This window comes from Ptiloglossa arizonensis, chromosome 4 (genome assembly GCF_051014685.1).
Source record: "Ptiloglossa arizonensis isolate GNS036 chromosome 4, iyPtiAriz1_principal, whole genome shotgun sequence".
NCBI classification, from domain to species: domain Eukaryota; kingdom Metazoa; phylum Arthropoda; class Insecta; order Hymenoptera; family Colletidae; genus Ptiloglossa; species Ptiloglossa arizonensis.
Window position 1 is genome coordinate 8,307,706 of NC_135051.1, and position 27,738 is coordinate 8,335,443.

Sequence of the window (27,738 nt, forward strand, 5' to 3'; positions counted from 1 at the left end):
ACTTCTTAGTTGGGTCTTTATAAGTTTCCATTCCAGTTCGTTCCCTTCGTTCCAGAGTGTTCCAACACTTCAGTCTTTTTAAGTTATAAACTATCTCTGATAATTTGTTATTTATCATCAATCATTTTTGTGTATACTTTAACATACAAAGTAAAATATGAGTGTGAGAGATACTATGGGGGAATTAACTCAAATTTGCATAGAAATTCGTCATAGCCTGGAATCGTCACTTGACAGGAAGGAACAAGAGAAATTAGTATTAAAGCATATCAAAACATTTGCGGGCAAAGAGTTGCGAATCACCGATTTTAAAACAGGTTATTATTTTTAAAATTTGCTTCTAGATAGATACTACAGAGATATTTGGTCATGCAAGTGCTTTATTGCATACATGTGAAAAAAATCGTTATTACAATTGAGCAGTAAGTACGATTGTATTGAAACGCGTGCGTGTCTATCAACATTTATAAATTGATCGATATCGATCGTTTATTACCACTGAAATTATTGTGAATGCTCTTGACAAGCAAGTGAGTAATCTATTGTTTCCAATCTCTGATGACAGTTTTATAAATTTAAATTACATATCTTGTGTAAATAGCATTAGTGCGTGTAACCATAGTGAAATCTGTGTATCGAGGTCACTTGAAGAAAATTTTAAAGGTCCTCTCTGGTTTTCGTTAGGTGAAAAATATCGCGTGTGATAGTATTCATGTCGCGCAACGGAGACTGTAAGCAATTCAAGGAACAAAACACGAAAAATATTAGGGGGGTGAATGTAGCAAAATTGAACCAATCAACGTGTTTGATCGGTAAAGAGAATGTTTTTCTTACGGAAGAGGAGATACGCGAATACTTCGAGCTCAAAGAATTCGAGAAAGTTCTCGATCGAGAACTATCCGATTTGAGAATTCAGGACAGAGAATTTTGTTCTACTGAAGAAACTATGGATTTATTACACAGATACAATGATATAAGAGATGCAACTCAGGCAATCATGGGGGAAATAGCTGTAGCAAATGCAACTACAGTTAGGAGCTTGTATCTACGTTATGGTTTATCTGCAGAAGAAGATTAAATCAATATTGTTGATTCTCCTTGTGTCTCTTTACTTTTTCTACCATCTACTACTAGTCCTTTTTCTTTATATTTGTCCTTAGTACACATTTCATTTACTACCATCAAAGTTACACGATTATTTTTTATTGTTCTAATCTTTGGCATAGAATTCATCATTTACCAAAAGGTAACTAGTTTTCAAAGGAATTCCTTCTTTTGAATATATCAGGATTGGAATGGTTCAACGTCACAGAAGGATTATCTGTGTATCAACATCTCATTGGAAAGATAATTTTTTTGGATTTCTTTACCTACTGTTGCATCAATTGTATGCATATTTTACCAGATTTAGATGTCCTTGAAAAGCAGTTCTCAGTTGTGGACGGTCTAGTTGTTGTTAGTACATATAAAATACTCCCTAAAATATTGTATTATTCCTTAATATTCGATATACAACTGTTGTATGACATTTATCCTTAGGTTGGTGTGCACAGCGCAAAATTTTCAAATGAACATGATTCGAATAGACTGTTATCAGCTATACAAAGGTATAATATAACACATCCAGTTGTAAATGATATGACATTATCAACATGGCATAACTTAGGAATCTCTTGCTGGCCAACTGTGGTAATGATAGGTAAGATGTTTATACATACTGTGGTATAATCATTATTTAGAGCTATTTATTAGATTAAAAACCTTTGTACATTATAGGTCCTATGGGCAAACCATTGGCAGTTTTTGTAGGAGAAGGACACAGAAAAGAAATGCTTCTATATGCAAATGTAGCATTAACTTATTTTAAATCATTAAATCAAATATCTAACAACAATCTCCCTTTGCAGCCGACAAAGCATTTATTGTCCACAGGGAGAAAAGAAAGTCTTTTGTTTCCTAGTAAGTTAGAAGTTTGTCAGAGTGAACAAGGACAAAGTTTGGTGATAGCTGACACAGGGAACAATAGAATCTTGGTAACAGATATAACTGAGAATGTGGAATACATTATTGGTGGTTCTGATTCAGGTTTTAGAGATGGAGATTTTGAAAATGCTATATTTAATGCACCTCAAGGTGTATGCGTGTTCGGAACTTTCATTTATGTTGCCGATACTGAGAATCATGCAATTAGAAAGGTAAAGGGTCAAAACATCAATTTTTGTATCAATATCTGCCCTTAAAATGTCAAACAGGATTAATGAAAATCGTTTTTAGATAGATTTAATAAAGAGAACTGTAACTACAGTTGCTGGTACAGGTTCTCAAGGCCACGACTATGTCGGAGGTAAACTTTGGAAGGATCAAGTTTTGTCTTCTCCATGGGATCTAGCTATTTACAACTATGAGTACGGTAAAAATACCGTACCCGTATTATTGATCGCAATCGCGGGTACGCATCAGATTTGGGCGCTTTTTTTGGAAGACACTATTTGGTGGAAAAATAGGTAACGGTGATGTTTTCTTAATATTAATAGGGTTTCATCGTCGATCTATATGAGAATAAAATATTGTATTCTTAAATCTGCAGAGAATACAAAGCAGGCGCGTGCGCTGCAATCGTCGGAAGTGGTAGAGAGGAAAATCGCAATAATGCTTATCCTCATACAGCTGGTTTAGCTCAACCGTCTGGTTTGGTGGTCGTTCAGGAGAACAAGGTTGCCTTCTTTGCTGATAGCGAAAGTAGTGCTGTCAGGTGTATAGATTTAAAGAATGGACGAGTTTCTGCAGTTTGTGGCGCAAATAAAAATCCGTCGGTCAGTTTGAATATGAAACTAATTTTAATTAACAATTCATTATGCATATATACTTGGTAACGATCGTAGGAAAGGTGGGCAAATTCGATCGTATTGCAAGTGAACAATAAAAATTTCAAATTTTTTTCTTTTTTTTTTTGTTCTGGGACATTTCGGTAACTCAGGATCTACATGATTTTGGAGATTCCGATGGTGCCCAATATACTGCCAAGCTTCAGCATCCTTTAGGAATAACGTGGCATCCGAAAGAAAATGTTATCTATGTAGCCGATACCTACAATCATAAGATTAAAAGGATCGACGCGAGAACGGGCAACTGTGAAACCATGTACGGCGGTGGAAAACCAAACGAGGAATTCTCAGTATGTTCTGCTTCAAAACTTGTTGCTGCTTGTTGATTCAATATTCATGATCGTAAATTACATTTATTTTACAGTTCGATGAACCCAGTGGTATTGCCTTCAGTCCGAACGGAGATCTCTTGTACGTGGCTGATACGAATAATCATGTTGTCAAAGTCATCGACACGAGGAATGAAACTATTTCCACGGTAAGTTATTACGCAGTGCGTCTTGTAAATATTGAAACCAAGGCATATATAATTATTCGTGCTTGTGTTCCAGTTGCCAATAAATATTCCCATGATCGAATTTGACAACGTTTCGAGGAACGCTTACATTTTTGATACGAGGATCAGTGAAAAGGGTGGTGAATTGAATGTTACGTTTACCGTAACTTTTCACGACAATGATTTGAAATTGAACCCAGACGCACCTCAAAGATGGATCGTGAATTTACCAAAAGGGAGCACATGGACAGCCAGGGCAAAATCCGGTGATCTATCGAGTCCAGTGTTGATAAATGTTACCGAAGGAAGCGGAATCCACGAGGTACACATGATTTTGGATATCATAGCTTGCAAAACGTTCGAGTGTATACCAAAAAAACTGTCAATAGTGTATCGCATATGCCAAAAGACGGATGCTTCTGACGTTGTAACGGAACAAAGAAGACTTGTCGTTAAATAATAAACGTTTCTTAATTCCTTTATTTTGTCTTTAACACATTTAACTTATTATTTTACAAATTGATGTTTGTCGCGCTTATAGTCTATCGACAAAATATTTACTGAAAGCATAATTTGTGCATCATAATCCAAATGTTGCGGAAACTAGAAAATATCAAATGTTTATTTCGAGCGAAAAAGTATAATTGTGGTAACGATTTTTTGTTTAGATACTGCAACTATTGAAACATTTGCGATCGCTTCCGAGCGAAAAGTAGATTTCTGTCCAAGACTAAAGCTTTTTGGAACACTGACAATAATTTTTCAGACTTCCTGTTTTCGGGATACACTTATCTCGTTGAAAAGTAGTTAATCTTGACGGATAAACGGAGAGAAACAACGGTCAAAACAAATTTACAAAATTATTCATCATTTATGCTTCTGTGCATTTTGCTACTGAACGTTTCAACTACTTTATTTTGGTCTATAAGGTAAACGTGTTACAATAATTGTGTGTAAAGTAAAGTTATCGGATAATATTCGTTGAAAGAAAATACTTACAAAATAATGTATACCTGGTTATTGATCATTCAGTATCAGAATGCTTATTGTTTAATAATCATTTTATACCAGATAACAACTGTAATGGTTAATCAATATTTGTTTGTACCTTTTCCACCAAGATTCAGGAGAGTCGTTTGAAAAAGGTAGTAACTTAGAAAAGAGAATTCGTGTATCGACTCTTTTGGAAAACCAATTTTCGTAAAGATCTTTTCGATGTCCGGTCGGCATGTCCCATCCCTTTTGACAGTATTTTAGTATCCATTGAACCATCGATGGGGTTGGTATTTCCAGTACCTTTAGAGATTCAGCGTTTCAATAGTTTTAAAATATTTTCTAACATATTGTCTTCTATGTAACATACTTTTCTCAAATCGTGATAAGACACGATGCAATGTGTACGTGAATTAAAGATTCCAATACCCGTATCATAACACCCAGGTAAAATTATTAATTCTTTTTCATTATTGGTACGCAATGTCGCTCCAGCAGGTCTTAATCCATTTATTAGGCACATATTGTATCTATAATGTATTCTTAGTTTACAATTGCAGCACTTGATTTATCCAGTTAAATAGGAATATCTTATATTTTCTATCTAGAAAAGAACTCGACCTGTCCCACTCTAATTTTGATGTGTTTTTGGAGAATGGTAAAATATAGGTCCCTGTTGCTACACGTAAAATATTAGTCGTAGACGCTCGATAATTTTAGAGATATAAATAATTCAAGTTACGTACCGTGTGATTTGCGCTACACAAGATGTGTAACTCGGTCATCTTGAATTACTTGTAAATTATTTGTTGTATCGAGAACAAGAAAGAAAAAGACAGATAAGCGCCGAACGAGATTAAAAAGGTGGCTCGCGACGAGCAAATCGAACGAAAATTCAATTCCGATCTCTTAGAATGAAATAAAAAATTCGGTGGGACGAGAATTCGAATCTGTTGTCTCATGTGCACGAAGATTACAGACAGTGATATATATATAAAATTCGAAACCCGAGATATAAAATTCTCGTTACATTTATATTTCTACAATCGTCGCGTGTCTGCACCTAACGTTTCATACGTAATAACGGAGACCCGTGTTCTATTATTCTGCAGAACCGCGTTAAAATTGGAGAGAGACAATTAGTGTTCGTTCCATCTAGGAGCAATCGTTGATGTTCGTTCCGAGTGTGCATTTCACTGACCGTCTATCGGGAAACTCGCAGTATCCCCAATCGTTCTTTTGGAAGACCAAACCGTCTTCGAAGGTGTATCGTTTCTCTTTGCATTCACCTTGGTGCCAAATACCGTCCATTCTTTGCCCGCGAGGCCAATACAGACTACCATGACCATGAAATGTGCCATCGCGGAACTCCCCTTGAAAAACGGCGGCTAACGCGGTGTAAACGCAAAGCGTGGTAAAAATTCGTACCTCCTCTGCGCTGTACTAAATGAAAAAAGAGAGTGGGGAGGATGGGAGGGGCGGAGAGAAAATGTGTTCTCGTTCCATTTATTCGTGACACGAGCTTTTACAACCTTGATGAGATTCGCGCGTCGAACGTACGTACGTATGTATGTATGTATTTTGAGAGCGGGATTCTCGAACTATCGGTAAATGAAAAACGCGTACAAACTGTAGAGTACGGAGCAACCGAAATGGTCGCATATAACGGTATGCGTCGACTTACGCGCGAGAAATGCTCGATGTCGTGCTCAAAACCAGTACGTGTGCACGTACCTCGTAGACAGAATTATTGGTGTTAGCGTATATGCACACCTTGTCGTCCTCGTTTTCGACCACCGGTACTTACAAAACTTAATCCCAAGACTGAAAAATCGTAGCCGGTGTGTCCGATTCGCGCGTGTGCCCGTTCCCGCGTTCCCTTCGCTCTACTATTTATATATTATACTTCACCCTCGCATCCTTTCCCTTCAGTAGCGTGTTATCCTACAAGCAGGAAAGAAAGAAACAAAAAAAAAAATACATCTGCCTAGGAGCCTGTTCGGAGGAAGCCCCCAAAATCGATATTTAAAAAATTTATTCCATATATATATATATATGCGTTTTGTATCGTATACGAAAACGTTTTTGTATCGTGTACGAAGATTTTTATAATTTTTCTAAATTTGAAATTATTTCATAAATTTTCAAAACAGGTCACATATTTTCTTGGACACCTCGTGAAGACGGAACGCGGCGCGTGATTCTTTAACATTTTTCATTTTGTTCGGGTCTTTGATTTCCATCTCCCCGAATGACGACGCGTTCCGGAAAAAGAGAATCAAAGGAACGGGTGTTCGAGACCTTTCTATGCTACTTTTTTGCGAATTATACTAACTGTGCGGTAGACAGAATTTGCCGACTCCTTCCATGCCGAGTGCGCTCCAAGAACCGATGTACTCGCTGCCATCGATAAAACGTGTCTCCTCGTCTTCGAAATCTTTCAGAAACGCGTTCATGTTGTTCAGTTATTTCTAAATTTTGTTCGTGTAACTCCAATCGATTTCCGTACGTTCGTACAGCTTGAACCTGATTCGATGTTTTCTAAATAACGAATAACGAATGGAATAAAGGTTTTTATCGGTTATTTTCTATTGTTGGTAATTAAAACATTATGTGTCGACTCTTTACTAATTCGGTGATCGAATGGATCGGTATTATAGAATCGTAATCGAAAACACAAAGAAACAAACTATTGTTTCGTCGATTGCAACGTATTCTTCTTTCAATCGGTACGAACTGTCGCAATCGATGCAAAAAAAAATGGAATGTTTCGCTCAACCCATATACTGTAATATACGCGTGAGAGAACGGAAAGAAAACGTCTATTAAATCATCTTGCGAGGACCTATCAAAAAAGAAAAAGAAAAAACATCGATAAAAATCGTTTCTAGTCTATAGTTTTATCGAATCGGTTCGTATTTCTGTGTTTCTTGCGATTGGTCGAGCGACGAGTATTTATCTTGCCATCGATAGACGATCGAGACGTCGAAAGATAACGTTACTTAAAACGACTTCGCGTAAGCGATTGATCTCGAGGAACTTCCTAACGGAGTCTTCGTGTGTTTTCCTCTCGTGATACTCTCGCGATTCTTGAACGGGACGTATCGGCCAAATATTTCTTAAAACAGTCGAAAGATGGAGTGGAAAGGGAAATGAGTATAAAGTTATAAACGAATACCGTTAATCGTTCGTCGATGTTCTCAATCGTGGATAGGAACGATATGCACGTGTAAAGTCAAATCGTCTCGTTTCTTCCTTTTTTCTTCCCTACCGTACACATTCTAAATATTCTCGTACGTGTATAAATATTTCACGTTACAAAATAGAGTACGTTCCGACGCACGAACGAAAACTACGTTCTCGGAAGCGACGTTCTACCCAAAAATTCCTGGCAACGTTACGAATATACCATCCAGAAAGCAATTTATTCGGACGATGTACCGTTAAACGCCGTTAATCGTCGGTGTCCGTTGACCAAGTAAAATCGTGCTCCAAAAAGTTTGACGTTGCTTTCGACATTCGTATCGCTACGAATGTTACAAAATGTGCGTCAACGGCGTACTAATCGAACCGTTCGATATTTTTCTCGCGATGGTCGTCGATCGTATTCCAACTTCGCGTCGTCGCAGAAAACGAAAATCGTGTACGGCGAGACGTATATTCCGTCGCAATATCGAAGAGGATCGAACGAATAAAAATCGATCGTAGACCGGTTAATTACATTGTCGAAGCTCGGAAACATTTGCGGATAGTCGCAAGAAACTCTCTCACCGTTGCATTCCACGGTTCCGAAATATTATTGCTCCGATCGAGCAATCCCTCCTTCCGTTCTCTGTTTTCATCTCCTTTTATCCGTTCGACTCGGTTCCATGCTGGTCCTTCGACCTCATACTCTCCCTTCTTCCTTCCCCTCCTCCCGATATATATATTCCCATGTATTCCGACGTACGTCTGTCCCCTCCGCGTAAACCGTTCCGGCCAACATCTCGGCTCTCCCGGTTCACCCTTTCCCCATCTTTTCGTTCGAAAGACCGTGGCTCCCCCCCCCTCTCCCCGATCACTTCTCTTTCTCAGTCCGATGCACTCGTCTCAACGAAGGATCCAAGCGCCACGCAGTACGCGCTCATCCAAGGTAGGAGACAGTAGAAACGACGACAGGTGGTACGAAAAGAAGAACGAGAAGAAGGGCGGCACACGTTCTCGTTAGATACGAAAAGGACAAGAAGAGAACGGAATAAAAGGCAAGACGAGAGGAGATATAAAGGAGGGAAGAGCCGAATGCTCCCGAAGATATCACCGGAAGAATATAAATCGATCTACTGCTTCTGAATCGGGGTAGGATGTCGGTACCAATTTTATCGTGAAGATTCGACCATCATTCGTATCCTTGTTACCGTATCTAGACCGTTGATTTTCAAAGATAATAAACGTTAAGAGAATCCAGGAACAGAAATTAAAAGTGAGAGGGAGAAAGGGAAGAAAGTGCGAGCGAAAACACGCCGGTTTGCGCTGAGAAGCACATGTTCCTTTTTTATCGACACGTCAGAGACTATTGAGGTATCTAGTATCGGTATATTGTTTCAGTGCATTGATCGCGCGATCCAATCATCGGTAAAAAGATTCAGTTTTAATTTTTCATAGACACGGATTTGGAATGAACTTAACTTTTCTTTCAAATTTTAGTCGTTCCTTTAATCGCGTGAGAGTTAGTCGCTCGCCCTTCGTATGTATTTACGTAAAATTCGCATTTGTTCGTTGTTTCTTCAATTATGTACAAATAAAGCGCGACTACTGTTCTAAATCCACGAGCCGCGTCGAACTATTCGCTTAAATACGTCTCGGTGTGTTTCACATAATTCTAATTCACTTGTCGTGATCATTGTAAAAACAGGCGCGCGTATTTGTTCACAATTTGCAGTCGTGTGCGCATATATCGCATTTACTAAGCGATTTACAACGCAACGGAAAACCGGTCGTCGTGTTAAGGCGATGGCCCGTAAGGGGGTAGCAAGGAATCGAAGGGTCGTTAACCGAAAAGAAGACGAACTCGACTGTCGCTTCTGTCTTTCTTTCGATTTATTTTTCCGCGCGTACATGGCCATCGCGTTGTGTAACCTTTTTTGCATTGCTTCGCGATGCAGCTTATCTCGGGCTCAAGTTTTATACGGAGATACGCGTTTCTCGATATAGTTTTCGAACGCCTCTTGCTTCCAGATCGCTGCGAAGAAGAAGGAATAATACACCTGGAATATCAGAAGCATGTCCTTGAAACGGTTTTACGCGACACTGACAACTCTTGCGCTATGGACGTGTTTAGGTTCCAGCTTAGGTTGGCCGCTTCTGGAGAATGATACCGTTTTAACGCCTAGGAAATTTTTCAAATCTAGGTCAGTATTTTACGCCCTGTGCTGGACGCGTGGCCACCCGCTCGTCTGGGGGAAAAGAAAAGGAAACTGTGAGAGACGGAGAGCACTGTTTCTTAGGTTGTCACAGACTTGTCCTCGCTGTTGTCGTTTTTATCTCGCTCGTTCTCGCTGTTGCTCATCCTCGTCCATTTGCGCGTACATAATTCGAACGAGCCGCAGACGTAATGATAAAATTTCTTACCTACCTGTCTCTCAGGTTATTACAAGTTTCGGAATAATTTGTAATATTCCAAAAGGACTATCAATTGTTCCAAAACTGTTTGCGAAGTGGAATGGCGTTTCATTTATCCGGGAAAGTTCGAATTTTCGTTCCAGAACTTTTTGTTCATTTTTTTTTTTTTGGACTGGGGAAGCGAACAAGCAGAAACGAGCGTGATGTTAGTTATCCGGGAAAAATCATTTCAATTACAAGGGGTAAAATAATTTGTATTTTCGAGAAAGAATTGTTTCAGTTATCCAGAGATTACTGTATTTTATAATTTCCAGCGTGATCCAGTCGGTGTCGGTTGTTTCGAAACAGAACGATGCAAAAAATGGCGGCGTTCGCTCAACAGTGATCAATAGTTCACCGGCCTCGATCGGCGTTAACTTCTACCGATTGCCTCCTTCTCCGGCTAATTTGCTGAAACCCGATGGATTTCAATTCTACACGTACAACGAGAGGGGTGACATGATTACGAAACAAATGACCATGCAGGAGATTCAAGCTTTAATTGCAGCTGGAGGACCAGATCACTCCAACATAGGAATTCAGGAACCTCAGAAAGCTGAAGATATCCTTACCGGTGGAAAGAAGGTTGGTAAATAGTTTGATTGAAAAAGTTAGGTTGCACAAGATTTTTTATTGGATACAAAATAATAAATATTATCATTTGTAAAGGTACACTGCTAGAAATGTTGCTTATAAAGTATTAGGTTGTTCGGAAAGTCATTTCGTTTTTTTTTTTTTGTGAAAATGAAACAATTTTTTTAGAGTATATAAACATTTTATTAAATTATATATTCTCCATTTTGGAAAACGAAATGACACCCAATAAACCCAATATAATATAGTAGACCAACTGAAGATACACTGTTCAAAGTACTTGAAGGTTCTCGTTACTGTATTAATTTAATATTCTAAAATTATTGCCAAATGTCTAGTTTGTACAGTATGCTTAAGTAGTTACGTGTATAATAATACAATTCATTCATGTATTGTTCCCTTTGCAAGTTTTCTTTTAATAATAAATCCGAAAGTTTATATAATCAAGCACGATGAAAAAATGTAGGGATAATCGTAATTAATGTGGAAAGATAGATTTATAATATTTTATGTTTATTCGTAGGTAATGGATGTCGTTGAAAAGGTGCAAAGCGTTCTGAAGAGTGCTATGGATAAACCGTCGGCGTTAACAGGTACTATTCCAAATTTGGTCCCGGAAAAGGCGAACGTCGAATGGAGCAACATTTTGCCTGCTATCTTGGCTGGTGACAAGTACGGAGATACGATTGATGAAACTCATCGCGTCGAAGAAGCAACGTCGACCGTCTGGAACGATCCTTTCTCCAATTTATTGAAACTCAATACTACAGAAATCATTTCGCCAGATGAGCAGCACAGTGCGCCCACCGTATCCGTGGAGAAAAAAGAAGAACCGATTATTCACCAAAACAAAACACAAGTAACGCTTTCAACAGTCACTACGGAAGCTCCGATAGCTGCGTATACGGAAAAATTAATGATTCCTGTGCCAGTAATCACGGCAGAACACAAACCACAAGACACGTACCACACTACTCAGAGTAGCTCCATTTTTCAGAAGATAACAACTGAAACGGTGCCTCTAGAAAATATGTTCGGGGAGAGTTATGACCACAATAAGAGTCCTGTACCCGTGAACGCATATGATTCAGCAACATCCAACATTTTTCTACTACCTATTGTATCCACGAAAAATAATTACGATAGTACGCAGCTTACGAGTACAACATCAGATTCGAAGATTTCTGTCACCGAAGAAATCGTTCCTTTATCGACGACAGAAATAAAAACGAAACCAGTAGATACTTGGACAAACGAAAACTCTGACGCTAATATTGCGACAAATCCAGTACCGGTGATAGAATTGGACAAAACCGAAACATTGGTCAATAAATTATTTACAACGCCCTTGCATTCGTTTGCGACGTTTACTGCGAATACGGATAAACCCGCCTCAGAGTCGCCAACGGAGTCATCAACTATCACCTATGACGTGGTAACGAAACCGAATGATATGGAATTTACACAACCTTTGAAACCGTTATCCGCGGAGTTAGAAAATTCACTGTCCAGTATGATCAATCAAATCTCGGAAGTTCCTATCTCGGCCGGTTTACCCGTCTTTTCAGGACTAGAAACTCCTCACGAGGAAATTACCGAGGAAAAACGCAACAGTTCTGAGATACAAACGAGCACTATAGCATCGGTGGTCGATACAACGATAAGATTGTCTACGATTCACAAAAACAGTCCATTGAATGTGAATGATACGATGCTCGCTGAAGAATCGACTGTCGGTACAACAACAAAATTCGATGTTGAGAAGGATAAAATTCTTTCCACAGTTTCGCCTGTTTTCTTCGCTTCAGCAAGTACGACACCTCTCGAAGAAACGACGAACTACATTAATATTTCAACAAAGTTTGACGACACTCGTAACACGTCAAATATTCAGATTGCGACAAACACGACGGAAACCATGAATACAAATAAAATATTCGACATCGCGGTCGATTTAATGCCCTCTAACTCGTCCTTAGAAACCGTGGATAAAACAATGACGTCTAATGCTTCCGATTCAATAAAAACGAATCTTACTGTCGTGAATTCCAATTCTTCATCGACAATACCAACTGCTGCACAACACTCGTACGTCGAGTCTATGGCGATCATCGAAGATATACTTCGAACTGTTTCGATAGAAGCGAATACTCCTGTTACAGAGGCAGTCGTTTTACCCAATATTTCGTCAGAGAATATTCCAACCAAAACGTTAGCGAGCTCGCTCATTGCTGGTTTGGAATTAACTGATATGAATGCAACGCACGATACAACTCCACTTCCAGAGAAAGTTGAATCTATAGACGTCACACCGTGCTCGACATCGCCTACTTTGTTGAAACACGAGATGCAAACTTCGACGTCTATTTTACCGACCATGATGGAAACTTCGGAACATATTCTAGATTCGGAAAAGAAAAGTTCAATGAGTAAAAACGAAACTCAGGGTGCATCCGCGACAGATGAAAATTTAATGGAACAGTCTCAATCACCGAATTTACATAAAGAAATAGTAACGTTGGAAACAACGGATGGAACAGTGTCCGTTACGCCTACGAATATGGAATATTCTCAAGTGGAAAACAACGAGCCATCGACCGCGTCAAAAAATACGAACGTGATGTCTACGACTGATTTTAGTATCGATTCTACTTCGAACGATGTCGTTACCGATCCTACTTTGAATGATGTTACCGATCGAAACGCTTTTACGACGAATATCGAACATTCCGAACCTATTTTAAATCTTGTTTTCGAGACGACAACGATAAAAATATCAAATACCGAAAACTCGATAAAAGCCGAAGTTTCCAATATTTCGTCCGGTTTCCAGAAACCAGAACAAGAAAATGCTTCGAACACGGTATTGACGAAAATTAAACCCGAAATGGTTCCACGACCCGAAAGAATTCCTTTAGAAGCGTTCAAAAAAGACGATACAACTTCAGTGACACATTCCGCGGAAGATTTTGTAGAAACATCATCGACAGAATACGTCAATGAAACTGTACTCGATATAACGACAGCTCACGACAAGTTGTCGACAAAAACGAACGAAACGACTGTTGTTACAAATTCATCCGACACTGAGAAACAATCAATCGAGAAACAACCGGAATTTGTACATGTGGAAACGTCTACCTTAATGGCGGTCAGTACGATAGAAAGTCTCGTGAAAGAAAAAGTGGAAGGTCAAAAAAACGAAACGAATCAAAGCTGGAAAGCCGATACAACGACCGCTACTTCCGTCGATAAAGAACAATCGGTCACTAACGCGAAGGAGTGGACCGTGACAACAACCAATTCACCGACTGTCAGTATAAAAGAGTCCAACGATAAATCAAACTTTGATAGATTAAAGAACGAAACGAAAATGTCGAACGAATTTCACGAAATTACTATAAAAAAGAACAATTCAACGATGAAACCCGAACTCTCGGTAACTTATAATTCACAGGTGAATCAAACATTTACGGACGTAAAAAATTCAAGCTTGAGCAAAGTGAACACCACGGACGTTAATTTGGATCATAAATGGCAACGGATATCTTTACACCAAACACCTTCTTCGTCATCGACGAAATTTGTCGCGGCAACCAAAAAACCACTAGAAGTATCGGAATCGATGATGGTCGAAACAAACTTTGCGGAAACAGGTACACGTTTTCAAACGACGACGGTAACGTCGATTCCAATGAACGAGGTCGAATCGACGGTATCATTGAACGCGTCGAAAAGCATCGGTGGGCTGGATACCAGTACGAGAAACGCAAGTGTCGACATCGTGAATTTTTCTAGACTTTGCAACGAACTTGCATTTAAATTTTGGATAGCAGCGAACAAGGGATTGAGTACTGGCAGATCGCTTGCTCTCTCACCGTTCGGTATGATCAGTTTGTTAGCGATGGTGTTTCTCGGCGCGCGAGGATCGACATCCGATCAAATGAATGAAATACTCGGGCTTGATAACGTGGCTACCTTCAATCCGCATCTGATTTTTCAGAACGTAACGGATGCTGTGAGCTTAGCAAGGCACCAGGGTATCGTGAACGCCGCATTTGTTCGCGAGCTGTTCGCGGACAAGGTTAAAGTGAGGAAATTGTTACCGTTCTACAAAGAACAAGCACAACAGTTTTACGAGGGGCTGGTGGCTGAAGTAAATTTTGCCACCATCAGCGATCTCGCGCGTCGTCGGACGAATCTTCTAATCAGGAAGCAAACCGGTGGTAGAATAAAAGATTTCGTGAAGAGCAACGCAGTACCTTTGAGATCGCCGCTCGCTGCGATTTCGGCGAATGTGTTTCAAACGGATTGTAACATCAGTTCAGCAAGTACAACAGGTCGCGACGGGGAATTGTACTTTGCCGTTTCATCAGCGCACAGACTGAGAAAATTAATCCCCGTTCCGGCCACTGTCTGGCGATCGAATGTACTTGCAGGTTATGAACCGAGTTTGGACGCCACCGCTGTCGCTCTCGGCGGTATCAATAAACTCGTATCGACAATATTTCTCTTGCCTGGTCAACAAGGGCACGCCGCGCCCGGTGATACATTAGATCGTCTTGAGCAAAGACTAGTTAAAGGTGCATTCCGTGATGGAAGTTGGAATAAACTTCTCAAGGTTCTGATACCGAGACCCGGCCTTGAATTGCAAATACCCAAGTTCAGCCATCGATCGGTCGTTAATGCTACCGCTGCTTTGAAAAGAATGGGTCTCGATCGATTGTTCACGAACGATGCTGACTTCAAAGGTATCAACGGAGGAATTGGGAATCGTCTCTTTTTGTCTGATGTCTTGCAGGTAATAATAATTTACCTTTTTTTTTACCTTTAGCAGATTATATTCGAATAGTAAAAGAGAAATAACGTGTAATAAAATGTACTACGAAATAAATCAAAATTATTAAAATTATTTACATAATTATATAATCTATTGGAACAATCGGTGCAGGAAAGATGTGTTTTGAAGTTTTGTTTTTGGAAAAAAGTAGTAACCCATGACCAGCAATAATAAATTGATTATAATATTGCAGAGGAATTAATATGACCAATTATTATTTTTTTAGATGAATCTGTTCAGTACATGCGGTGACGAAAACGTTGGTAATGGACGACATCATGTGGAAATATATCCAACAAGTCCCTCCCTGCGGAATTCCAGATACGAGGAGCATCATTTATCGGGTGTTGAAAAGAAATTAGATATCGATTCATCGACCAATATTCTGTCGAAGAATTATCGTGTTGTTTCAATCAGGGATATGATAAGAGGCACTGAAAGATCGGAAGACAAACCTAGACTGAAACTGGATCAACCTTTCCTCTATTTTGTACGGCATAACCCTACTGGTCTTATACTTCATACGGGCCGTTTCAATCCTAGATTGCTGTAAATTCACAGTACAGAATCATTCATTTCATTTTTATCTATTTAATTTCACATTGTATTCGTGTACAATTAAATCGATCAATATTTTTGCCATCCTTTCTATTCGCGTTACGCATCCATCTGATTTCGAAGTTCGACATTCGGGTATCAGAAACAGCGTAACACGAATGCATGTTAAGTTATAATCGATAATGTTGTACGCGAATACGTTTACATTAGAATACGCTTCTGCGATATTAATTATGCTTTAGTATCGACAGAATCGGTAAAAACAAATGACGAGATTTTTTATTCACGAAGATGCTGTTGAAACAGTGACTTAGCGAGCGTTTTAAGGGACAACGCGAAATTTGTAAATCGAGGATACGATCGGTCGTTGTTAGCTAAATTATTGTTTTTATTTAAAAAAGACATAGGAGATATATATTTCGAAATACTAGGTTGTTCAATAAGTTTTATCGAACGACAAAATTTATTGAACAACCTATTATTTTCGAACAAATGATTTATACAGAAGACAATGTCCGAAAGAGATGCGTTGGGATACAAATATATACAATTTTGCTTTCAAACGATTTTTTGGTATTCCTGAAAAAAACAAAATAAAAAGTTATACGGAATGGGTTACCTGTCTGTCGAGTTTCATTTTTCCATGATTCCTTATCCCGTTTCCTGTTCCTAGTCCCTATACAAATTATACCTCGCGTATTCTCCTTTTACATATGCTTATTTTGAACGTGCAATAAATCACCATACTATTTAAGAGATAATTATATTTTCATTTATACTTTCCAATTTGTCTAACAGTACCCGTGTCGCCATCTAGCGTCTCGATGAGGGAACTATTTCTCGACAAACTTGGACATTTTGCTGTAGGTGGCACCACTCAACGTTTTCGGAATATTTCAATTTTGAATAAATTACATTATTTTTAGATTTTTACTTCTGCACAGGATTAAGAATCCAGAAATAATATTTTATACGTTAATTATACCTGTACAATCATCATTTTCCTCAGTATTTAAGAGAAATTTATAACTTTTATCCCCAATATTATTAAAAAGAAATTACAATTCTTTCTTTCCTTACCTAGGACCATTCTATACATACTTTTTAATGCAATAGGAAAATTTATTATTTAAGAAACAATTATCTTTGTATCCTTTCATTGTAATAAAGGTTCTAAGGAGAACTCTTAGCATAAGACTTTATGTATAAACTATATTTTGCACTTACATTCTAATAGCTATTCTGTGTCTTCATGCATTAAGTAATCAGTGAAGCAATATGTAATCCTGTTTATTAAGAAAAAATTACATTTCGTCTACTAATTCAATAAGGGTGTCCTACATATTCCTATTGATCCAATATGTACATTTATTAATTACAAAATGCTTCTTTTCGACATTTACGCTCTGTGGTACTAACACTGGAACTAACTCTTCCGATATCGTTACTTGGTAATAGGAACACATGATGATCGAGGAGGTCGTTCGACTTTCATTAATTTGACGGGAAAGGGAAAAAATGTTAATTTAACACATTTGCAAGACAAAATTGTGAACTTTTAGATTTGCATTGATTAACGAAGGTTCGTGGGTACATTCAAGGACCATTTTCGCTATGATTGTTACTTACATTAACAAGTTATAAACATTTTTCGGGAGCTGTCGTATGCAGCACGCTTGTAGTATCGGAGGTAATCGATAGTTTTATCGACGTTCCGGACAAATAATTGCATAATTTAGGTATGCATTGCATAGCAGATATTCATAACAACATTCAAGAACCATATACGCAACGATTGCAATTGACATTAATTAGTTATAAATATTTTTCGGGATCTATCGTATACAGGACGCTTGTAGTGCGCGAGGTAATTGATAGTATTATCGACTTTCCGGACAAATAATTGCATAATTTAGATACGCATTGCGTAGCAGATATTTATAGTAACATTCAAGGACCATTTCCACAACGACTGCTATTGACATTAATTAGTTATAAACATTTTTCGGGATCTGTCGTATGCACGACGCTTGTAGTGTGCGTGGTAATCGATAGTTTTATCGATATTCCGGTCAAATAATTGCATAATTTGGAAACGCATTGCGTAGCAGATATTTATAGTAACATTCAAGGACCATTTCCACAACGACTGCTATTGACATTAATTAGTTATAAACATTTTTCGGGATCTGTCGTATGCACGACGCTTGTAGTGTGCGTGGTAATCGATAGTTTTATCGATATTCCGGTCAAATAATTGCATAATTTGGAAACGCATTGCGTAGCAGATATTCGTAGTAACATTCAAGGACCATATTCGCAACGATCGCCATTGGCATTAATTAGTATAAACATTTTTCGGGATCTGTCGTATGCAGAACGCTTGTAGCGTGCGAGGTAATCGATATTTTTATCGACCTCCTGACCTAATTATTTCATAATTTGGGCATGCATTAAGTAACAGAGACTCGTAGCGACATTCAAGAACCATTTTCACATTGATTGATTACAACGTTCAATTGTTACGAACAATTTTCGAACGTAATAAGTACTCTCGTGTTTACATAACCTATATGTTTTTACGTAATACAGGACGGCTGGGTATCTTTTCGCTCTCCGAATTTCATCCCCTGGTAGCAGGAACATAGAATGATGTAGGAGGTCGTTTACCGATGTAAGAGAGAGAAGAGCACATTGTGCGAGAGAGATAGAGAACAAGAGAGTCGACTAACTTTGATTTCTGCTCGCCTGATACCGAGCTCTGGTAGCAGGACCACAGAATGATCGAGGAGGTCGTTCGATTTTCGCTACTTTGGCGCAAAAGGAAAAAGATGTTAATTTAACACATTTGCAAGGCAAAATTGTAAACTTTTAGATTTGCATTGTATAACAAAGGTTCGTGGGTACATTCATGGACCATTTTCGCTACGATTGTTACTTACATTAACTAGTTATAAACATTTTTCGGCAGCTGCCGTATGCACGACGCTTGTAGTGTGCGAGGTAATCGATAGTATTATCGACTTTTGGGGCAACAGGTTAGGAATGCGTATTTATTAAGAAAAAATTACATTTTGATTTTCACATTGTAATACACTTTTTACCACATGAGTTTTTGTATACATTTTACTTGGCCCTTGCATTTTAACAGGCATTCTAAGTTTATCTCCACACATTACTTATCCATCTTTTCATAAAATTGTTATATTTTGACAGCTACATTTTAATACGCGGTCTAATAGTACCTACATCGCCATCTAGCGTCTCGATGGGGGAACTATTTCCAGACAAACTTGGGCGTTTTGCCGTAGATGGCGCCACTCACGCAATCGGATTTTTTAAATTTTGAACAAATTGAATTATTTTTGAATTTTTGCTTCTGTGCCGGATTACGAACCCAGAAATAATATTTTATGCGTAAACTACGCCCGTACAATCATCATTCTCTACATTATTTGAAAGAAATTTTTAACCTTTAAGACTGATATTTAAAAGGTTTTGTATGCTCCACTATTGAGGCAAAATTTATTCTCTATTATTAAAAAAACTACAATTCGCTCGTTACTTCCTTAGGAGCATGTCATACATATTTCTTAATGCAGTCACTACTTAATAAACGATTGCTTTCCGGCATTTCCACTGTAAGAAAGTTCTAAAAAGAACTCTTAATACAAGACTTCAGATATAGATTATATTTTGCACTTACCTTTTAACAGGGATCCTGCGTACGCATTTTGGCACATTATTTCTTCCTATTTATAATGGAAAAATTACATTCTAACGCTTACATTCTAGCAGGCAATAAACTCGCAACTATTAAAGCAATATATACACTTACTATTAAGAAAAAATTACATATTGCCTATAATTTCATAGCCTATAATATCCTACATACACATTTCGATGTATTATGATCATGTATTTTTTAAGAAACAATTACATTATGTCTTTCACATTGTAGTAAACGTTTTAAGCATATCTTTTCTTAATAAACACTCTATGTTTATCACCGAACGCACTACTTATCTCCATTTGTGAATAAAAATATTATATTTTGACAGCTACATTTTAATAAGCAGTCTAACAGTACCTACGTCGCCATCTAGCGTCTCGATGAGGGAACTATTTCTCGACAAACTTGGACGTTTTGCCGTAGATGGCACCACCCAACGTTTTTGGATTATTTCAATTTTAAACAAATTAAATTATTTTTGGATTTTTGCTTCTGCACAGAATTAAAATTTCGTGCATAAACTATATCTGTAGAATTATCATTTTCCTCATTATTTAAGAGAAATTTATAACTTTTATCCCTAATATTCTGAAAAGCTTCCTATGCTCTTATGTTGAAGCAAACTTTATTCTCTATTATGGGAAAGAAATTGCTATTTAGAACCTTAGGTTGAGTTAATTGAATCTATGGAACTATTAGGTTAAAAATTCCTCAACAAATTTAAAACTTTGTTTAACACTATATTTAAAAACTTTAATTTAACAAACGCATTTAACACATAATGGTTGTATGTAATAAGTAATAATGTTTTATTGGATTAACATTTTATTAAGTTTAAATAGCACCATCTAGTGTACCAGCTGCGCTACAACTAAAAGCCTGCCATGCAGTAGAACGGAATACTTTCAATATGTCGTATTTTCTCTCAAATAGCAAGGATCAATGGACATTGCGTTCATGTATCCGGAATAAAGAACTCGTCAAATGAAAAGCGTCGGTATTAAAAAGCTTCTAACATTTACTACTATTTCTGTTTTTATGACAAATTAAAATTAAAGTTTATAAACGACTAAAGTATTCATTTAAAAACTAAACAATTTTCGAAAGTGAAATAAATATTGTTTAATAATGTTCACTGACCGATCTCACGATACTGTGAGCTTTGATTCGCAATTATCATCCGCAAAGTACGTTAGTTATGTTTTTATATAGAATTGGTTTTATTCTTTGCTTTAATTACAAATGTCTTTCAGATCGGAATTATCGGTAAACGTCCAAACGACGGAGATTTCTTATAAGCAGAACCCCGTGCAAACAGTTGAAACAAGAAGCGTCGAGGTATTTAAAATGCATTTGTAAACATACAGATATCAAGTTAGTAAAGGCTCTTTTCTTAGACTCAAACCATAATTGATGAAAAGAAGAAGCCTGAGGTGGACTATCTGAAATTGGCCCAATTTTTAAACAAAGTTACACCAAGTATAATAAAAGCTTTAGATGAATCATATGGAACCAGTGCATTTGAAGATTATGACCCAGAAACTAATGGAGATTTATTTACAAACACAGAGCTTCTACAAAAAATTAATAGTACAAATGAAACAGATTTTCAGGTAATTGTCATTTATTTATAATTGTTAATATTTTATAAGATTTTATATTACATAGATGCACTTTCAGATAAAAGTAACCGATATGTGTTGGAGTATTGAAGGAGGAACATTAGCTGTTTCCTACGGTTATCTTTATCATGAAACATGGTGCGACCACTTGTCCAAAATAGAACTATACACTCAAACAAAGAATAGTGATTTCACAGATTCTCCAAACAGAACATTAGAAACAGATTCATGTGTCACCTCGTTAGCTTATCATCCAACTAAACCACTTATTTTAGCAGTTGGCTTATTTAATGGTAACTTATAAAATTGTTGAGTAGTAAATATGTACATTTATAGATAAAAAAAAACTCTACACACAACATTTTTAAAGGTGATGTTCTTGTTTGGAACTTAAGGGACAATGCATTACCAACACCAACAATTGTTTCCACTCATGGGGATTCTGTGTCTCAAGTGTATTGGAAAGAAAGAACTGTAAATGATGTGACCGTACTAGTGAGCTCTGGTGTAGATGGATACATTTTTGTCCATAAAATTGCCACTGTTACTTCAATTAAACGGTAATGGTTTCCCTAGAAATCAATGACTCACTATTCATAACATTTTTTACTATATTGTCATTTTTAGATTCAAAATAGCCAAAGAATATAATCCAATAGAAAGTTCAAGACCGCGCAGTGCAGGTGGAACTCGCGAACGCGCAATTGAATCTGGATTATGTATCACCAGTTTTGATTTTCCATTCCAAGATCCTGTACTCTTCATTGTAGGCACTTTGTGTGGAGGACTATATAAATGCAGTCTAGATCGCAATGCTTCTATTGAAGGTATGCGTTTTATTGATATTTTTATAAGAGTGTAATTAAATAATTATTCCTTTTTATTTATAGGAGACGAAACTCTCATGGACCCTGTAATAAGTGAATATGAAAAACACGAAGGTAGCATTACCTGCATTAAATGTTCTCCTACTCGTAATCTTTTTGTTAGTACCGCCACGAATAAGGAAATGCGAATATACGATTTCGAAAAGGTAAAAAATTTCGCCCAAAAATTCATATAAAATTTACTCAAATACTTTAAACTTTTGTTTTTATTGTTTAGCATACGTGTCTACGATCGATTTTCTTTGAAAATACGATCATAGGGCTCACATGGATGATTGGAAATCGAGATGTATTAGCAACCTATGGCGCCGGTTCAAACGTAAAATTGTATAACGTCACGAATGGTAGACCTGTAACAAATGTGAAGTTCGATAATTCTCGCAGGGAAAATACCAGCTGCTTACGCGTAAATCCTCAAATGTAGGTTCCGACAACAACATGTGATCGAAATTTTGTTTGGCATCATTTCTTACATTTTTTTTTGTAGAGATTTGCTGGCTATAAGTGACACCAAAGGAAATATAGAGATCTGGAAAATTCCACGACAATTATATTAACAATATTACATAATAAATTGCACTATTAAGTTATTTTATTTCATCCAGATGTTACATTACTGATAAACACTGTTTTTTTTTACAATACATATAATAAAAGAAGTGTAGATTTGTTAAAGAAAATATATTACTTTTGTATAAGTATTTAATATTTTGATTTCAAGAAATTTATTCTCTCACTTTTCAAGTATCGACAATGTTTTATTCTCAAATTCTTATTCAATGAATACAATACGTGTTAAAATTAAACCACAGTATTAATCACGTATGATTATTACATTAGACATTTCGTGCCTGAGATGTAAATATGTATATCAGATCATCTACGAAGTGGATATTTTATTATACGGAAATAGTTTAACTAAAATGCACGAATTCAACCAAATAATATTTAAGAAAATAAGAGATACATTGGAGATACAAAATACATATACGTAATCGTAAAATGCTTAAGTGAATAAGTGAAAGTTTATTAGTAGACAGTTTAACATGTCCTACTATTGTGGTCGATTTTAGGTCACGGATTTACGGTACTTCTGAGACTGAAAACAAGGACGAATTGTAAAAAAAGGATGTAATCACGTTATTTGAAAATATATTTATTAATATTTGCATTTCAGTATTAAAATACATTCGTTAAAATGTGTTTAAACTCATCAAGTTGTTAACAATTCAATGAACGTAACTCGCGTAGATTACAGTTACACTTGTCACGCTCTTCCTTTCAATTTTCAAGCCGTGATTCATCTTTTCGGCCAGTCATGCTCGACGTCACAGATACACGCATTATGAAGCAGAAAAAAAATAATGAAAAAATTTACAACTTGTACAAATACGTATGGTACGATAGAATCGAGAACAAATGAACAAGGAAATTTTTCCTTTTTTTCATCAAACATGGACTACCTGACTCAACGTAATTCTGTGTAATCAATGCAAGAGTCTCAATCTTCGTACAACTTCGTTAAGTTTTGAGTTCATTGCGTCACGTTTACCGCGAACTTCAGTGTATGGACTGGATTTTATTAAATTTAATCGATGTAAACGAAGGTCATACGGAAATAAACTACAGGTAAGCGTACAGTTTTCCTTTTTACAGTTTTATAAAAATATATTAATAAAAATGATCTATAAGACGAAGATTATCTCAGTAAACATAGTTGATCAAACAAAATAACAAATTCCTTTCAGCTGTATCTCAGGTAGACGCGTCTTGTCTCTGCTATAACAGAGTCTGCCTGTGTGAATACCCACACACACACACCACAATCTTAGGAGGGCATCGTCCAAGTTCTTGGGCAGCTTTACTACACGCGTTGGCTGGAGAGAGTTACAAGATGACACTGCGAAATGGAACGAGCATAGATAGAATGCTTAAAAACAGTTCGTCGAATCTAGTTAATGCTTCGTTCTTGTAACAAATTCGCAGTTAAAAACATTTTACGAGTTCTTTTTAAAGTCGTTTTTAGGACATAAATTACATAACCCGATTTCAAATGTTGTATCCAACGGAAGTACGTTCCACTACCACTCGTTAACGAGCACGGCGTTTTATTATCCGTCAGTAACGATATTATTGCATAACATTTACTCCTATGATAAGTAAAAATAAAATCTTGTCAGAAAATACCGGCGCACAGGTACGGTGAAACTAATTTGCTCTTTTCAGTGAAACGTGACACGATACACTTGTAGTAAAACTTCCTGAACGTTCCATAGCAGATAACTTTTGTGACCTTCTTAAGTTTTTTTATGCAAATGTGCTGAAGTGTCCATGAAAACGTGACGTACGAGCGAAATTGAACTCGAGTACGAATCGTATCAATACAACTGTAACAAAAATTGCGTTAGTCATCATACCGTTATAATTTCACAGAGACGAAAGTATACATACCTGATATCAGCTTGGTCGAACGTAAAGTTGAAAATACAATCTAATATCACAATGCAATCTTAAACGGGATACAAGTAGAACAGGTACAGTGGATTTTCTCCAGGAAAAGAATAGATTTATTTAAAATTTCTTCCTAGATAGGTAGCTTCGATTTTTCCCCTCCGTTGGACATCTCTCACATAATCCTGAAACAAAATCTTGGAGCTCGTCCAAACACGGTATCTTGGATGTTTTGTCCTAAAACGGACAGCGTCGAGTGTCCTGAAAAGGACAGTTTTTTCAGTGACCTGAAAAGAAAATGTTCAGTGTCCTGAAAAGGACAGATTTTCCGTAGATGTTTAGTTCGTTCGAGAAGTTGTTGCTCCGATGTGTAAGGCATCTGCGGGCCCTGAGAAGGGCCCTAAAGAAAAAAAAAAGGGATAGTAAAGGGAATCGTGGACGGGGTTATGGATAAACTTGTTAAAGTATGAGGCGGGAACGGAAACTGAAGATGATTCTCATCGGGTAGTCTTGAGGGGTTAAAGGTAGGCAGCTTTGTTAACGAATTTCGTCAGTTTTCGTTTCACCGGTACCAAGGAGAATTGTGTTGGGAAGAATTGTTGCGGGAGAAACGGGACAAGTGCAAAGAATAAAAAAAAAAAAGAAGGTACTGTTTGCGATACCAGGAAACGAATTTCTCGTTGCTTTCCGGCACCTTCCATTTTGTTCGGGAGGTGGCTCCATCTGCGCTAGAATAAACGCCAAAGAAACTTCAAACGCGTTACGTGTCACGCGTTTCTTTCGTCGTAACGGTGCCCACGTCGAAAATTATCGGGCGTTCCCGTTACAGAAGACAGCTTTCTCTCAATTTTGTATCTCCGCTTACGATCTTTCTCTCGATCACACGAGGTTTGCTCGCAACCTCTCCACCATCGTTACGCTTAAGTGGTGTACGGCGGTAAAGGTAGGTATGTGCGTGTCCCCGCGGAGTAATCCATTTGAATTTTGTACACGTGGTGGCTCGCATAAACGCGAGTTTATTCTTCTTTTCTTTCTTTCTTTTTTTTTTTTAAATACTCGGATCGGCTCAATGGGACGTCCCTCGTTTCTTTCCCATATCCGTCGCGTTATTTACATACATATATACGGGTGTGTTCATATATGCCTCCTGTGTACATGTAATTGTGCCGCGCCGAAATATTTAACTTCGAAGACGTAAATTTCGAGAAAACGTCTCGCCGTTAGTTCACGGTGACTACTTTCTCTCCCCGTTTGTCCTTCCAAGAAAGATCCTCGCATCGAACAATACATTGTCCCCAGACGGAAGATGATCGAAAAATTTGTCCTTCCAACGACCACGTCTTCGAGCTTTCTCACACGGAAGCTGTTCATCTCCTCCCACGACGATTATTGCACACCACACACAGCTTCGGATCTCTTCCCGTCTTCCTGTCGATATCATCATTTCTCGTTACTCTCACCGAACGTTTCGATATCTCTCCACCCTCGAATCCCCTTTTTTTACCGTATAATCCATTCATCCTCTCTTCTTACACACGCATGCACAGATTCCTTTTTTTCTTCTTCTTTCATGTTTTTTTTTTTGGCGCTTTTTGTTCACAAAAAGACATTTTTCTGATCATTTTTTAGAAATCCTCACACTCGCTCCAACGTCGCTGCTCTCGGATCCGATTTTAATCCCGAAATGACACCAACACGCGCTGACGGACGCAGCGGTTTTTTTTATTTTTTCTTCTCTCTCTTCATCACACACGCGCATACACACAACACGCTCTCGCTATTCTCAATTCTCGTATCCGTTTCTCGCGCTTCTTGATGATCGAAATCGACGATCTTGAAAGACATTTATTCTTCCAGCCAGGTTCGAATCGTTCTCTTCGGTGCTGTCGGCCATTTTTATCTCGTCTTGGCGCCACATGCAACACGTGACCGCTGCTACAACTACGCGAAATGCGTCGCAAACACCAAACAACCGTCCCAAAATTACGATACAAACGATCAACACCCTCTTAGGTTCGTCCGTCATTTATCATTCTCGTAATATTACTGCGTCATTTATCATTCTCGTAATATTACCGGCTTTCTCTCTTTCTCTCTCTTTTTATCTCCAATGTTTGCCTAGATATCTGGAGGATCTCTCGATCATTCTCACACCATCGCCGTTCGTATTTAACTCGGTAGTTGTTACGTTAATCCTATCAGTGGAAACTTCTAGATTCGTTTCCTCGAAGTAGGAGAAAAAACGGCAAAAAATAATTGTTCCTCTATCGAGCCTCGTAATGGACGATTCTATGATCCTTGAAAAAATTGCGAGTCTTCCTTGACCACGACTAGACCTCTTCGTACATTTAATCTTCTTTTCTCTCTCTCTCTCTCTCTCTCTCTCTTTCTTCTTTTTTTTTCATTTCTCTTCCAAACAGTTCTCCTCACGTCGGACGCGCAAACACGAGACGATTGTTTCGCCAAGAAAACAACGGGATGCGCGTCGGAAAGGTGGCCAAATCGATGATGATCCATTCTTCGTCGATCGTGTCCATCTCGTTGAGCCCTCCCGTTATCCTCTTGTCTCGTTCTTCTTCGATTCTTGGTCCTCTGAGTTTTCCATTGACAAAAAAAAAAAACAATCTGGACAGGAGTTTCTGTCGCCCCCCCCCCCCCAGTCAAGATTCCCCCGTTTCTCGTAACGCGATATCGATTATTTCGCGCACGATCTCCACATCGGGGATTCAACCGGAATGTATCGATAGCTCCCCTCCTCCGATTCGTATTTGAACGTAGAAGCGACCAAGATTAGCAGTGAGCTCAGGAATGATAAAAGGATATCTCGTTCTTGCGCGTAACAACGGCGTTTCCTCCACTTCTCTCTCTCTCTCTCTCTTCTTCTCCTTCTTTTTCTTCTTCTTCGCCACCCTTCTTCGTTCATATCCTCGCGTAGCTCGAACACATCGGTTCGCCGCATTCAAAAATCCAACTCGCGTCCCCCGTACGTAAAATCGGTGAGTCGAGTGTACTTGAAAAACGCGCGTACGACGATAACAATTC

At 37.9% G+C, this 27,738-nt stretch overlaps 4 protein-coding genes and 1 long non-coding RNA gene across 9 annotated transcripts; 3 read left to right on the forward strand and 2 right to left on the reverse strand.

Annotated features, from left to right (window-relative positions):
- Window positions 1-18: 18 nt before the first annotated feature.
- Window positions 19-3,863, forward strand: LOC143146286 (NHL repeat-containing protein 2). Of its 2 annotated transcripts, none has more exons than XM_076310427.1 (9): window positions 19-317; window positions 1,289-1,455; window positions 1,540-1,699; window positions 1,777-2,195; window positions 2,275-2,504; window positions 2,588-2,813; window positions 2,978-3,175; window positions 3,250-3,363; window positions 3,437-3,863. In XM_076310427.1, the coding sequence occupies exons 1-9, from the start codon at window positions 158-160 to the stop codon at window positions 3,839-3,841; spliced, it is 2,079 nt and encodes a 692-aa protein (XP_076166542.1). In that variant the 5' UTR covers window positions 19-157; the 3' UTR covers window positions 3,842-3,863. The 2 variants fall into 2 exon arrangements, with proteins under 2 accessions (XP_076166542.1, XP_076166543.1); XM_076310428.1 differs by having other exon boundaries at window positions 178-317; window positions 1,227-1,455.
- LOC143146283 (uncharacterized) lies at window positions 3,566-16,608 on the forward strand. 4 transcript variants are annotated; one of them, XM_076310417.1, is made up of 5 exons: window positions 3,566-3,703; window positions 9,589-9,761; window positions 10,287-10,596; window positions 11,129-15,406; window positions 15,672-16,608. In XM_076310417.1, exons 2-5 carry the CDS (start codon window positions 9,634-9,636, stop codon window positions 15,996-15,998), a joined length of 5,043 nt encoding a protein of 1,680 aa, XP_076166532.1. In that variant the 5' UTR covers window positions 3,566-3,703; window positions 9,589-9,633; the 3' UTR covers window positions 15,999-16,608. The 4 variants fall into 4 exon arrangements, with proteins under 4 accessions (XP_076166532.1, XP_076166535.1, XP_076166533.1 ...); XM_076310418.1 differs by lacking the exon at window positions 3,566-3,703 and adding an exon at window positions 7,101-8,931; XM_076310419.1 differs by lacking the exon at window positions 3,566-3,703 and adding an exon at window positions 7,101-8,709.
- On the reverse strand, window positions 4,428-7,740 carry LOC143146298 (MORN repeat-containing protein 5). The gene is made up of 5 exons (XM_076310452.1): window positions 7,553-7,740; window positions 6,710-6,915; window positions 5,576-5,762; window positions 4,745-4,904; window positions 4,428-4,677 (listed from the first exon to the last, which is right to left on the reverse strand). The coding sequence occupies exons 2-5, from the start codon at window positions 6,828-6,830 to the stop codon at window positions 4,444-4,446; spliced, it is 702 nt and encodes a 233-aa protein (XP_076166567.1). The 5' UTR covers window positions 6,831-6,915; window positions 7,553-7,740; the 3' UTR covers window positions 4,428-4,443.
- Window positions 16,609-20,645: 4,037 nt separating the features above from the next.
- On the forward strand, window positions 20,646-22,946 carry LOC143145637 (cytoplasmic dynein 2 intermediate chain 2). Its single transcript, XM_076309192.1, has 9 exons — window positions 20,646-20,923; window positions 20,990-21,074; window positions 21,134-21,349; window positions 21,417-21,651; window positions 21,729-21,918; window positions 21,986-22,185; window positions 22,249-22,391; window positions 22,463-22,665; window positions 22,733-22,946. The coding sequence occupies exons 1-9, from the start codon at window positions 20,865-20,867 to the stop codon at window positions 22,800-22,802; spliced, it is 1,401 nt and encodes a 466-aa protein (XP_076165307.1). The 5' UTR covers window positions 20,646-20,864; the 3' UTR covers window positions 22,803-22,946.
- Window positions 22,947-24,494: 1,548 nt separating this feature from the next.
- On the reverse strand, window positions 24,495-25,075 carry LOC143146241 (uncharacterized). Its single transcript, XR_012991863.1, has 2 exons — window positions 24,697-25,075; window positions 24,495-24,632 (listed from the first exon to the last, which is right to left on the reverse strand). It is a non-coding gene; the product is annotated as an uncharacterized LOC143146241 (long non-coding RNA).
- Window positions 25,076-27,738: the final 2,663 nt, after the last annotated feature.

Excerpts from the sequence above, each read along its gene's own strand:
- LOC143146286 (XM_076310427.1), top strand. The coding sequence starts at position 158 with ATGAGTGTGAGAGATACTATGGGGGAATTAACTCAAATTTGCATAGAA. Across the intron at positions 2,505-2,587 it reads ACTATTTGGTGGAAAAATAG|AGAATACAAAGCAGGCGCGT; the intron begins GTAACGGTGATG and ends TTAAATCTGCAG. Across the intron at positions 3,364-3,436 it reads GGAATGAAACTATTTCCACG|TTGCCAATAAATATTCCCAT; the intron begins GTAAGTTATTAC and ends CTTGTGTTCCAG.
- LOC143146298 (XM_076310452.1), bottom strand. The coding sequence starts at position 6,830 with ATGAACGCGTTTCTGAAAGATTTCGAAGACGAGGAGACACGTTTTATC. Across the intron at positions 4,905-5,575 it reads TGCGAGTTTCCCGATAGACG|ATACAATATGTGCCTAATAA; the intron begins GTCAGTGAAATG and ends AATACATTATAG. Across the intron at positions 4,678-4,744 it reads CTTATCACGATTTGAGAAAA|GTACTGGAAATACCAACCCC; the intron begins GTATGTTACATA and ends GAATCTCTAAAG.
- LOC143146283 (XM_076310417.1), top strand. The coding sequence starts at position 9,634 with ATGTCCTTGAAACGGTTTTACGCGACACTGACAACTCTTGCGCTATGG. Across the intron at positions 9,762-10,286 it reads AGGAAATTTTTCAAATCTAG|CGTGATCCAGTCGGTGTCGG; the intron begins GTCAGTATTTTA and ends TATAATTTCCAG. Across the intron at positions 15,407-15,671 it reads TTTTGTCTGATGTCTTGCAG|ATGAATCTGTTCAGTACATG; the intron begins GTAATAATAATT and ends TTATTTTTTTAG.
- LOC143145637 (XM_076309192.1), top strand. The coding sequence starts at position 20,865 with ATGTTCACTGACCGATCTCACGATACTGTGAGCTTTGATTCGCAATTA. Across the intron at positions 21,075-21,133 it reads TTGAAACAAGAAGCGTCGAG|ACTCAAACCATAATTGATGA; the intron begins GTATTTAAAATG and ends CTCTTTTCTTAG. Across the intron at positions 22,186-22,248 it reads TCGCAATGCTTCTATTGAAG|GAGACGAAACTCTCATGGAC; the intron begins GTATGCGTTTTA and ends TTTTATTTATAG.